The sequence below is a fragment of the Gopherus flavomarginatus genome, chromosome 17 (assembly GCF_025201925.1).
Source record: "Gopherus flavomarginatus isolate rGopFla2 chromosome 17, rGopFla2.mat.asm, whole genome shotgun sequence".
NCBI classification, from domain to species: Eukaryota; Metazoa; Chordata; order Testudines; family Testudinidae; genus Gopherus; species Gopherus flavomarginatus.
The window spans coordinates 10532354-10545947 of NC_066633.1; the positions used below are offsets into that span (position 1 = coordinate 10532354).

The 13594-nt window shown below is 43.9% G+C and overlaps 1 protein-coding gene across 9 annotated transcripts in view; it reads left to right on the forward strand.

The window, feature by feature from the left end:
* RAPGEF1 (Rap guanine nucleotide exchange factor 1) overlaps positions 1-13594 on the forward strand; it is a 132111-nt gene that overhangs the window by 89641 nt on the left and 28876 nt on the right. For 4 of the 9 annotated variants that reach the window (XM_050926608.1, XM_050926613.1, XM_050926614.1 and 1 more), the window contains one exon: positions 2847-3005. The exons of 3 other annotated variants lie outside the window; for them this stretch is intronic. In XM_050926608.1, the coding sequence (XP_050782565.1) occupies positions 2847-3005 (159 nt within the window). The remainder of the gene's footprint in view (positions 1-2846; positions 3006-13594) is intronic. 2 more of the 9 variants (XM_050926609.1, XM_050926615.1) reach the window with 1 other exon arrangement.

A 13594-nucleotide genomic window follows, 5' to 3' on the forward strand; every position in this document is an offset into this window, starting at 1 on the left:
AGTTTGACTTCTAGGAACAGCTTTGGGGAAGTGACCTTCTTTTCATTCTCTGCTGCTTGTGTTCCTGGAAGACTGCAGGTCTGGATCAATGTCTTTATGTTTACATTACCTGGGTTACATTCCCTGAAACCTAAAGTTAACGTGTTTTTCAGACATCTTGCATGACCTAGTTTAACCACCTTTCTCCATTCCAACCCTCAAATTGAGAGCACTCCTTATGAGCCTTGAAAAACCAAAATTGAGAATCAAAGGCCTTGCCTACACTGTGGTTGAAACTGTGTTGGCTACTGTCCTCTTTAATCACATTTGCTACTAACACAGTGGCCAGTCCAGACAATAACTTTTCCTGACGTCTGTGATAGCTAAACCATGCTACAGACCACACATTCTTAGATAAAACTTCTCAGCCCGTGGTCAGAAAACTGGCTAGGAGCAACCATTTACACTTAGTTGCTCCTTGTATAGTCTGTCAGAACAAAGATTGTGCCAAAGAGCCCTGGTGTGGCCAATACCTCTAACAAACGTGTGCTCCCCATAGTCTCCTGCTGTTCCATATTCACAAGGAGCTGGGGAGCCATTCCGGTGCCAGCTTTGCCATTTTGGCTTCTTTAAAACAGGAATTGTCCTTTTTCTGGTTGAATCTGACTTGAGGTTTTTGCTGCTTCAGAACAGGAATTCCACTTGCCCATCTAGAAAGAAAAACCCACCACATTCATCTTGCCCTTTCAGTCCCCAGCACATAGCCAGGGCACTTTGAGCATGTTGGTGTGGGTGCTGTAGGGGCTTGAATGCCAGTTTTGAGCACTGTGGATGAAATCATGGCCTCATTTAAGTCAGTGGGACTTTTGCCATTGACCTCAGTGGAGCCAGGATTTTACCGAGGGTTTTTTTGGTTGGTTGGTTGGGTTTTTTGGGAGGGGTTCCTCAAAATGTTTTTCATAGTGCCCTCTTTTTACTTCAGCCCCCTCACTTCAGGGACTTTTAAAAAAATAAAACTAACAAACTAGTATGGAGGTAAAAACAGCTCCTGGGCCCTAGCAGCTAATTCCTGTTGCTGCAGCTTTAGTAGCAGGCCTGGAGGAATTGTAAAGAATGGGCCATAGTGCTATTGCTTAATTTGACAAATTTTCTTCAGGCCTTCAAGAGGTGCTGCTTGCCTCCCATGTTGCATGAAAGAATCATTCATGTTAGTCCCTATTGGCATATTTCCTTAGCTCTTATCTGTGCTGACTTCTGACTATCCCAGTGCATTTTTCTCCATCAATGGGAAAGCTGAGAGTTCCATGCTGCAGGTTCAAAGCATCTAGATTCCCTGGAACCATAAGCTTAAATCCTAGCAGGGTGAATTTGTCCTTCCAAGATAGACAAATTGAATGCAATGCAGTTTTACTGTGTGTGGGGTTCCTTGACTGGGACCTTAAAACCAAAGTCCTGTCTGTTTTGCAAAGACACTAAGCTGAGGGATGCCCCTTTATACGTGGTCAGAATTTCTCCTCAGTCGCTGTCATGTCCCATTTACTCATCATCCCACCAGCTCCCTATTTCAGTGACGGATTATGAAGGTACACTCCGATTCTTTGGTATGGGAGGTGCTATGCAAAATATTGATCTCTAGCAAGGGTGTATAAGCTATTTAACACTCTAGTAGTTAGAGTAGGGAATTCTCCCCCTTTTCCTAATTTAAGTCAGTAGAAAGAAAGCATTTCCTTTAGGCTCTACCACACCTGTACTGCCCTTTAATAATAATCTGGCTGGCAAAGAGATCATGGTTCTGCCTTCTGGGCATTTTTTTTACTCCTTGCAAGATGATACCATCAAGGTGTTGCTTGAGGTTTGCCTGAAGCAGAGGTTTCCTGAAGCAGCCGCACATAAATCCGTTTGGGAAATGGTGATGCTGAACTCTCCAAGCAGATGATGGCTCATTCAACAAGGACTGAAGTGGATGTGCTCTGGCTGCCCAGAGAGATTCAGCCAAAGCGAATTGTGTGGCTGCAGGGTACTTTCTAGCCACAGGCAAGTTTTGCTGGATGAACTCTTCTGTATAAAATTGAAAAAATCTTTTCTTTGTGAGCTTCAAATCTGATCACTGATGCATTCGTACTTAAATCAGAGAGTCTGAGCTGAGGAGTGCAGAAGGGCCAGAAATAGCCATTGTGCTTAGCGTCCTCCAGATCTTTAATGACTGACTCTCCCTCATACAAGTACACTAGAATAGTCAGTGTGGTATGTTTTGATACTTAAAATTACAGTATTTCCCTCTTGTGAAACTGGGATATAATTTTGGTTTTGAATGAAAATCTTAAAACAGTGAAAGTTATGCCTGATCCAGGATCCCCCACGGTGCCTGAGAAGACTCATCTGTCAGGCTTCAGAGACCCAAGTTCCCAGGCTGCTGGCTAGCAATGTAAACAATCCACAGAAACAGCCTGCCTAACATCTGGAAGTAAGGGCCAATTCCACTGCTAGGCAGTGGCTGCTACTGGATGTCCACTTCTTTGAGCTTCTCTGGCCTGTGCTGTGCAGGGAGAGGTAGTAGAGAAGAGCTCACTTGTGCACTAAGCAGCAGATTAGCATGAGTGAGCTGAGAGGGGGATTGTTCTTAAGATACCTGTGAAATGAGGAGGATTTTAATTGTTTTTGCAGTGTCTCTCGGAGCTCAGAAGCACGCATCAGTGTGACTGGCTCAGAATGAGGGTTTGGAATCCTATGAACTGCCCAAGTAGCTATTTGTGTAGTAAGCAACTTTAAATGCATTGTTTTAAAAATAGCATTTCTCACCCTTTATTCATAGCCTGTTCTGTGCTTGCTTTCTTTGTTTCCTCTCTTGCTTTCTCTCTCCTGTTCAGCAGGCCTCCTATGCTGCCTCTTCCTTCTCTTCTGTCTCCTACTGTGTCCAGCAAACTAAAGTGCCCTTCGCCCCCGAGGACACCAGTGCCACTCAGGGCCTCAGTATGTCCGTCTCTAACTCCTTTCTCAACCGGCACAGCTCCTTTCCTGTGCATTCGGTGAGTCACTAACTGCACTTCTTTACCGTGTGTGTGTTTTGTGCTAGTAAAATGCTCCTGCACACATTCTGTGCTTACTGACCCAGGACCAGGTAAATTGGGAGGCTCTCATTTGGGCTTTTGAATGCATTCAGTAATAGTCAGAAAAATCCCAGTTGAATCTAATTAAATGGCCTTGAGGGGAGGTTGTCCGTTTGAGTGTCTTGTGTGTATTTATGGCTGGGGTGAGGGAAGAGGGAAGAAGATCTAGCTTCTGTAATAATGGCACACTCCCTCAGCTGTGCATCCCCCATAGCAATGCACAGTGGCACTATGAAGTACTCTGACCTCTCCGGATAAATGCAGTGATGAGGACTAGTTAATTAAATACTGCTTTGTGCATCTGGCCTTTGGAGCGATAATGAGAGGCTGAATTTGATCCATTCAAGTGCATGGAACAGCATCTACAGCTCCTGGCTCTTTGCTCTTTTCCAGGAAGTAGCCTGTAGCCAGTCTCCCTTCCCATTTCTCCTTGTCTAATTCCTATCAAATATCCGTAGTCACAGACAAGATCGATATTTGTTTGCTTCAGTACATATATCCGGTACCCTGAAGAGTGAAGGGGGCGTGAATATACTTTACAGCACCTCACGAGCAATTTGGGTGGAGGACCACAAAGCAAGCAGGGAATGATTTAAATCAAAATAAGGGCCATCTGTAGTGCACTGTTTAAATTTGTGATAAACTGCTTAAATTAGGTAGCAGCAATAATAAACATTAATTTTAATGAAGTTAATGTTTCCTTTCAGTCTGACTGTGCTGTTCCAACAAATGGTTCATCAGTCTGAGGTTCCATGTATACAAAATTGTGTGGTTGTGATCTATTGTCTGCACAACTATGAGAATTATAACTAACAACTGAAAATAGGCTATTGTTAAAGGTGATCTAGATGTATTATAAGTTACAGACTACTCTTGGGGGTTCAAAATGCTTAGACAATATGTGGGCTAACTTAAAATTGTTAAAACAAATTTTTTGAAAATTATACCTTCTTGGCTACTAGGACCCAACTTTAGTGCTCTGCACTTCTGCAAAAGTTGTTGATGACACTGTGCCCTATGCTTATGGGTATCAAAGCACTTCACAGTGTATTAAAACTCCCAATATCTACACTCCTGAGATAGGGAAGTATTAGAATCCTCTTATAATAGAGAAAGAAATTCAATGAGAGACAACAGAGTCCTGTGGCACCTTTAAGACTAACAGATGTATTTTCTAACACGGCTACCCCCCTGATACTTAATGAGAGAGTGGTGAAGTGACTTGCCTCTATATAAATCCATGGTACTCCCACACCTTGAATATTGTGTGCAGATGTGGTTGCCCATCTCAAAAAAGATGTATTGGAATTGGAAAATATTCCGAAAAGGGCAACAAAAATGATTGGGGGTATGGAATGACTTCTGTGTAAGAAGAGATTAATAAGACTGGGACTTTCAAGCTTGGAAAAGAGGCAGCTAAGGGGAGATATGATTGAGGTCTATAAAATCATGACATGAAGTAGAGAAAGTAGATAAGGAAGTGTTGTTTACTACTTCTCATAACACAAGAACTAGGGGTCACCAAATGAAATTAATAGGCAGCAGATTTAAAACAAATAAAAGGAAGTATTTCTTCACACAACTCACAGCCAATCTGTGGAACTCCTTGTTAGAGGATGTTGTGAAGGCCAAGACCATAACAGGGTTCAAAAAAGAACTAGATAAATTCATGGAGGATAGGTCCATCAATGGCTATTAGCCAGGATGGGCAGGGATGGTGTCCCTAGCCTCTGTTTGCCAGGAGCTGGGAATGAGCGATGGGATGGATCACTTGATGATTCCTTGTTCAGTTCATTCCCTCTGGGGCACCGGCCACTGTCGGAAGACTGGACACTGGGCTAAATGGCCCCTTGGTCTGACCCAATAGGGTCGTTCTTACGTTCTTAAGTCACACATGGAGCAAGTGGCAGAACCAGGAACAGAACCTACAAGTTCTGACTTGTAGTCCTGCGTTTTAACTCCTGCACTGCTTTATGTTTGAATTGACTCTTGTAGGCAAAACACAGCACTGTAAGACCTGATCTTGGCAGGTAAAAATCCTTGCAGTTTACTCTTAAAATAAACTTCTTTTTAGCAATTTTAAGGCTATACATATGATCAGTTAATGATTGTTAAAATATAAACAGTTTGTTTTATTTTTAAAACCATCTTAGTTGGCCTTAAATGGACACTGTTAACTTGATGTTAATTTTAAAGGTTTTTCTGCTCCCTTTTTTTCCAGTAAGGAAGAAACTAGCTATCTGGAGCAAGGGAAACAGTGAAACTGACTACACAAAGTGCTGTCAAAGGCAGAATGTAGCCTTTTTTCTCACTAGTGCCTGTGAATTGTAGTAATCTTAGTTGTTGCTTGTGGCTATAGCAGGTACAAAGTTTTCAGGGAGAAATGAGATTTTAATTTTGAGTGCCCCTTTGTCTCTGAGCTACAAAATTAATGTCTTTACATGCTTCGCAACAGACCCACGTCAATATCGCAAGGGTGGTTTTCACCAATGCACAGATTTTCACATTCATGGTTTTTCCTGCCCCCTAATAAAAGAGAAGAGGTGAAACAGCATAGAGAATTGGATCATTACCAGGATAACACCCTTTGCTGGGGACACAGAAGTGCTAGAAACCTTCTGTTAATCTATTTATGGACATTAACTAAGGGGACTTCTACAGTCATTTCTTTCCGTGCATTTTCCTGTAGGAATGTAGTGAACTGTGGTAGTAATATTTTCAAGTGAGTTGCCGTGTTCTGCTCACTCTGCCATCCTTTTGCCCTCCTTCTTCCTCTTTTTAGCCACAGCAAGTCCACTTAAATGAACACTTGGAAGAACAATAAACCTGTTAAAGGATTAAGCCTTGGCTGCCCACCAGTCTCAGCAGGGATTTAATGCTTGGGACAGCAAACCTTTCACACACAGGACAACTAAAGAATCAGCTTCCTATGTGCCAAATAGTCAATGCTGATTATCAAGTCTCTTAAAATGATCCACCCCCTACATTAATCTTTATCTGTTCTATACGTGAAGCAGAGCCTTCTTAAATCAATACCAGGATGTCAAACCTAATAAAGAAATGAAACGGTTGCCCATTAGCAGTGTGTGAGCAATTCATCACAGTCTCCCTGCCCAGGCCATCCTCTAAGAGTTGCCTTGGTTAGCAGTTTTTCTCTTCATGTGTCTGTGTCTGGGAAAAGAAAGGAGGATGCAAATCCAAAGGGAATACACATCCCTCTACAAATTTGTGGGGTTTAGCTGCAAGGCCGCACGAAAGCTGCAGATCTCATCATCCGCTATCCCAGGAGTTAGCTACACCTTGAGTTCATGGGCCTCGGAGCGCCACATGAAGGAATTGCTTTGAATAGCTTGGTCTCTTGCTAAATAAAGGCTTGGCATCACTGTACCAACTCCTTTGAGCACAGCAATCCTGTCCATTAGTCCTTTTCCCAGTCTAAAAAATACCTCTTTCAGCCATTTTCTTTATGAAAATCCTCCTTTGTTAGTTAATAGTGGACTTTCCTCTTAACGTAGTTCCCGATTTGAAATCCACGTCTGCTCTGTAACCACTCACGTGTGCATTCACCACTTCTCTTCAACCAGCCATTCTTTGTTCTAACCCTGCTACCCTGCTATACAAACACCTCTAATGGCGCTTCTTTTCCATTCTGGATGGCAGAATCTCTTGCACTGCTTCGGTCTGGGCCTAATCCTCCCCACTTACTCTCATAAGAGGAACATTTTTTACTGTGAGCTTTTCTACGAGTGTGCTTTTCAGAGAGTTTGGATAATACGTTTTGGGTTTTTTATTCCATCGTGGAGAGACAAACCAATGCCCATCTGTGCAAGTGTAAGCCTGCTCTTAGGACTTGCAGCCCTGGTAGCATTATGCGGTGTGGGTTCTGTTTGTATTGTCCTTATGAACTATGTGGCATACAAGGCTGTTTGCCTTCAACATGATTGTGCAAGTGCCCTGAAGAAGAGTGGACACTACATCGAAAATGTCATTCCAGAATAGGAGGCTAGACAAGAACCGCAAGAGCCCATGAACTGACCTAACACCCAGATTGAATCTTTTCTTTAGAAAAGTGAGGACAGTGGTGATGTAAGCCAAGAGATAGGGTATGCCTGAGGGCCATTGCTGCCCCTGTTTCTCTTTCACTCAGTTCCTTTGGGTGAGCAGCCTGATTTCCCCATGAGTTCAGAAGAACAGATGTCAGACACTTCAAGCCTTCAGGCAAGTGAAGGTTTGACTTCACACAATGTTCCTGTGCAATGCTTCAGTCTCTTCGCTGACAGTGCTGTCTCACTGCTAACCCTGTCTAAATTCATCCTCTGTTACTAAAGAAAAGTGGATCCCTGTAGAGTCTCCTTCAGGAATTTGTGGAATTTGCCTGCATAATTCTCCCTTGTGGGACCTCACTTCATCCTGAAACCTACAGAGACAATGTCTTGACAGAGCAGAATCCTTATTCGTGGCCAGTATAAAGGCATCAGCACCTATCCACTTCCTCCTGTGTCTGAGGCGCCTTAACCTGGAAGCAAGGAGTGCACTTGGACTCCGTAGCTCTAATTACCCTGCTCTTTGTTCACGGCTGTTTCTCATCTGATAAACAGAAAAGGAGACGAAAGCAACAGACACCCAAGCAGGTGTCTGAGCCACATATAAAGAGTGTATCTAGCCAGCTGTCTTCCCTGCTCCTGGACCTGGTTCTATATTAGCATTTGATTGCAGATGGAGCAGATGCTGAAATGCATTAGGGGAAAAGGACAAAGCTTCTGAAACACTTTCTCAACTGTACAGGAGGGGTCACATCTGAGCCACAGGCTTCCACTGATGTGTCTGTGTCTGAGCTTCTGTTCTGACCCTAATCAGGATAAGCCCTAGCTGCTGACGGAGAGAGTGGTACTCTAACTGTCCGGCAGACCATGGAACCTTTTTCTTCTTCTTTGCTCTGTGAAAGCTGTCTTACCTGCTCCCCCCCACCCTTTCCTGTTCTCCTCCCACTTTCACCAGGGCTGCATGATTTGCGGTCCCACCATGGTAAGGAAAGTTGGCTTGCAAACACAGACCTTTCAGATAAGCATTTTAGGCAGGGTTGGGATGCCCTGCTGTTTCAGGGTCAGGTTGGTTGGTTGTAATTGTGAGGAATGCTATGCTGTAGTCTCCCTTTTCCCTTCCTCACTGCAGAGCCATTGGGGTTTCATTAGCCCTTCCCCTTAATAAGTTTCACAGCAGATTGCCTTCTGGATCTCTTCTCCTGCTTCATCTCAGCTGTATGATATGCCTGTTCATTGTACCAATGCTCGCTTGCCTGCAGCCTCCCAAAACAGTACCATTTAGAGCGGGGGCTTTGTTCACAAGAAAGGGAAGCCATCTCTTCAGTGCCTGGGGATTTTTTTCTGTCTCAACACCTTTGTGCCTGCCCCAACACTTTTGCAGGGGGCGTCCTGGAACACTGACGAGTACCTCTCCAGTAGAGCCCTGGGTGTTTGGTGGAGAGAGAGAACTTCCTTGAGGAGCATACTGTGACTGACTGACGCTGGCATTTTTTATATTGCTTCTTCACCTAGAGGCTAAGGCCCAGCCTTTACTCTGGTCTATTTCTCAGTCTTCAGAACAGGGCCAAGACCATAAGTCAGTGAGAATGCTGACCTTTCTCTTGCAGGAAGTAGTGGTCTGTGTATTTGTAGAAAGAGTTGCCTTTTCTTTGGTGGTTTTATAGTGTTTTAAGGAACCTGCTGGACCTCTCCTAACTTCTATTAGAGTTTGGATTTTGTTTTTCATTGGAGGAATGCAGATCAGCCTGTGAGCCCTTTGGTAACCAGTATTCTGGCTGTCTGGGAACCATGGGGAGGCTACAGCTTGTAGGGGCTTTTTCTTTCACAGACAGACTAATGAAGGTTTTGTGGTGACCAGGGTGAGAGTTAGTTCCCTTTTACCTGAGCAGCACTGAAGCTGTGTGTTTGAACTGGCCAAGGGTTCCCATTTTGAAGCATTGCTGGGGAGAGAAGAATTCCCTTCAGTTCCAGCCCTCACGTTAGTTGGGGCTTCAGTGAATTTGAGGGTTTTTCTCCCTTTCTGTTACACTTTGTAATGTATTCCAGAGGGAAACAATTTTCCAGAGGCCTGATTTTCCCATGATTGGGTTAAAATCGGCCTTTGTCGACCACTAACGTTGCTTTTGCCCCTCTTTGCCGGAACTTGTGGCAGAGGTAATGGCTCTTATTGGATAGAGGCAGATCTGGAGTGGCACAAGTCTGTTTTCCACCAATTCTGGTTCAGGTCCGACCTTCCACCCACAGAGGTGGTGTTTGTAATATGGGTTGAAATCGTAAGGATTGCTGTACTGTCTTACCCACACTTTGGAGAGTCACGTTTACAAGTCGCATTGTTGGGACTAGTCTCAACTAGATAGTGTGGTTAATGTCTTATTAAGGAATCCCATCTCTTGTTTTTGGGCTGCTTTCTGTTGTGAGATGGTAGAAAAGGAGGTGTACAATAGGAAATTGGTAATTGCTGTAGTCTTCCTTCCTCCTGCAGTTCACCCTCCTTCACTCTTGTGGAGATAGGTATTGTCCTTTATTTCAGCATCTCTTTGGTTGATTCTGGAAGTGGGTGGGTTAGTGTCTTGAATAACAGACTTCAAGCCTCATTACTTCCTGGCAGCTGGAGAATGATGCATAGGAGCAGTAATGGTGAGCATATCTGAAATCCACAGAGATACAAGTTACACCACTGTGTCTCAGTACGTTTTCCATTGAACAGTGCAGGAAGACTTAAAACAAATCCAATTACCACTTGGTAGTTTTTCATTACTCAAATGTCTGTTTGCAATTGCAACAGGTTCAGCAGACTTGTACTTGTAGGTACATCTAATGGAAAACTGTCTTCATCCTTGACTATGGAGCAATGACATGCCTCTCTAATTGTTTTTAAAAGTGTGAAAAGTTGCAAGTATCTTTCTAGAAACTGAACTGGCTTCTCAACTCTTGCGGACGGTGCAAATAGTTTCCCTAGGGAAAGACTGCTGTTCAGTACTCAGCTGTGACTACTTCTAGAAGTTCTTTGGTAAATTGAGCAAGATCATGGAAAATTCTCAACAGCTGATTTTCTTTTTTTTAAATTTAGTGTTACTGTATGCTCAGCTATCAGTGTTTAGAGTCTGGCATATGCAGTGTACATTTCCCCCCTGCTCCTTCCATTGCTTCTGCTCCCTCTGACCTACAACACTCCCTGCTACTCAAGTCCTGAGCAGAGACTGCCAGTTGTGTAGAGTGATATGGTGGTTCAGTGATGCAAAAAATTATCTGTTGGGGACTAGAATTAGATCATGTTCAATTCACTTGTGACTTAAACGGGATTTGACTCATTACTTTGAAAAAAGCTTTGCATGCATATAATCAGCTGTCAATCTCTCAGCATTGTTTTGCTTTTCCTGTTTTGTTTTCCTTCTGCTTTTATTTCTATTTCCACTACCCACAGCAGGATTGCATGGTGGTATTAATAGTGCTGTGACATGCTGGCATCACTGTGTCTTGCCTGTGAAAACCACTTCCTCCAGTGTCTTAGTTTTGTGTATAAAATTGGAACCATACCTCTTGCTCAGCAGATCTAGCTAAGTGCCGCTCTCTTTTGCTAGATAAACTCCATTCCACTCTAGAAGTTTTATTTCTTCTTCTCCTGTGCAGAGGCCTCAAGCTCTGCGTTCTAAAGAGCTATGTGCTGTGTCTGGTGGTGGTATTTACAGTGCAGTCATTAATGCTGTGTCTGTGCATGAGATTGTGTTCTCATAGCTTCCAACGAAAGTGAAATCAGCACCATAGCACTGCTGATGGAGTTTGCAAAGAGAAACCAACACCATAGGACTGCTGCTGTGGCTTACAAAGAGAAGCCAGGATTGTAGCACTGTCAGTGGGGCCTATAAACATTTTTATTTATCCAGTATTTTCCTTGCAGGGATATTAGAAACCCAGCTAGATAGGTAGAGCTTTGCTTGTGTGTGTTCTCTCTCAACTTAGCCTGGAGGCCACCCACACAGGGGAATAGAAAACTTGAGCCATTCATCTGCTACACTCCCCAGCATTTAAAAAGAGTGAGGTGAGTCGTATGGCCAGGACAGAGGCTGTTCAAGCAGAAGGGGCCACTGCCTTACTTGTGGCAGAGTCTGGAGCCATTCACTGTCAGGAGCATTTCCTTCCTCATTAGCAAGAGTAACTAGAGGTCCGGTATTGCAGCATGAGATAAGAAGTTCTCTCCAGTATTTCTTAGCGTTTACTATCTAGGGTACAGCAGCCTTGTATAACGCCCAGTATTCTTTAAACATGGGACGCTGCTGTTGGAAGCTGGGTGTCCAGTTCTAGCTAGTAGTCCGTGCAGTCTGGAATTAGCAGTAGCAGAGAGGATCAGCAGATCAGTAACAGCTTCTCATTTTAAATATACCGTGCTCTGGCTGACCTGGTGGGTGTAGAGTGGAGTCGGAATAAACTCGACAGGGGAACTCAACCTGGTTATTAACAAGGCTGTTGCTGGGCACACGAACAGTGTGTGTGACTACTGATGCTATAAATACTCTGTCAGCCGCTTAATTGAGTCCAGCTTTGTATTTATGATGTAGACGACTACGTCTCAGAATCAATTAACATCGACCTGTAAACACCGTGTCCTGGCTGCTGTATGTAGTCACACCTCCCCGATAGGAGTAGCACAACATGACATCTGCAATAAGTGCACAGTGGGTTCATCTGCTGCCAGCTAATCCAAGGTAATGTTTATAGCAACGCTGACCGCTGGGACATCCTGAGACACTGAGGAGATTAGTTGTGTAAAGCTATGGTCCTTGATGCAAACAGTTGGAAATATTCAGTGATGCAATTCCTGAAGTCCTGTCACAGAGAACAAGACACTGAGTGGAAATGATTTTAGTGTCAGGTAAGCTTTCAGGTGTGGGCAAGCTTGCTCACTGCTGCCCTTGTGAGATAAGACCACTCCTGCCTCAAACCCAGTGCTCTTTGTAGTGCCTTCAGAATGGCAAATGATACATGAATGCACTGACAAGTGGGGGAGGAGGGATTTCTTATACCTGTGTTATGCACAGCACACATCATAGTCTCCTCTGGTCTAATTTAATTGAGGACCACAGAAATATTTAACTGCCTCCCCAAAACAATTTCTGAATATACATGTGAATGTATGTAGAACTTCACTTACGTTGGCTTTCTAGAGCCACCCTTCCATGCCTAGTGAGGAGAGAAGCAGATAAATCTGCGGCCAGAACTTCATTTCAGGGAATAACAGCAGTTGCACACTGGTGCTAACTTTCCTAGTGCTGGTAGTTGGCAGCACCTCTTGGAATGCTGTGCTGGAGCTGTACTAGTCTCAGGCAGCCTGGCATTTGCATGGCATGAGTTTGTGGAGAGTTAAGTGCTCTTCCCCAAAGGCTCAGGTTGCACACTGCATGCTTTCTGGCTTCCCTGAAGTTAATTTGGAAGTATTCAGCTTACAAACAAACAAAGCTGTGGAGTTTGAGTATGTCCCAGTGCAGCCAGGGCCAAAGTCTTGCTGACCCTGCAGAAACCTCTCTGAAATGGGAAGAACAACAAGCCCTAACCAGTTTCCAAGATAAACTCTCAGCTGTGATTTTTGTTGTTGTTGCAATTCCATTGAGTGAATGACTCTCCTCTCCCCCCACTCCGAGTCAATATGGTTTTAAATGAGCAGCAGTGTTTCTCGGAGAAATCTCCTCTGCTCAGACCCTGTTGAAGTCATTGTAGCAGCCCATGCTGCAGCTGTGTGCTAGGCTGGAGATTAGCAGAAATGGGAACCATATGGGACAGTATTTCAAACACTGGGTGTTTTCCCCCTTTAAAAGTATGCTTCATGCTTGGCTCTTGTCCCAGCATGACTGCATAGTTTGAATTCCAGAGCTGCTCACAGGCAGGCTGAAATGTAGCAGAAAGGAGGGGCTTTGCTGGCTTGTTTTGTAAAAGACCCAATATCCCAAAATTGTTAGGCAAGAGTAGCAGGGTTAATTAATTGCAGCCTAGAGAGCATCCCCTGCACTGCTTCCTTCATAATAGCAAGCTGAGTTCTTGTTTGTATCCTGTAAACATCATGTAATAGATTTTGTGTGTTTCTTTGATACCATGTTTTACAGTAACATCTTCTACAAACCCCATTTTGAGATTACATTTTGAGGGACTATTGAGGACAGAGAAGAGAGACCCGTTAAGTACAGAACTTTGTATTAATTAACACACATCCCTCCCAACTTTTTGAATTTAATGTTTTGGTATGTTTGGGCACTAAAGTGCTTTTGAATTGAGACTAATACCTGTTTTAAACTGGTTGAGACAGACACTGGTGCAAGCTTCCTTGACAAGCCCTTGAGGTATGCCTCAGTCTCAACCTGAAACATCTACCAGTTCATCCTGCCTCAGTGCAAGGCATTGTGTCATCACATACTGATCCTCTAGAGCAGTGGTTCTCAACGACCAGTCTGTGGACCGGCGCTGGTCCCTGAGAGC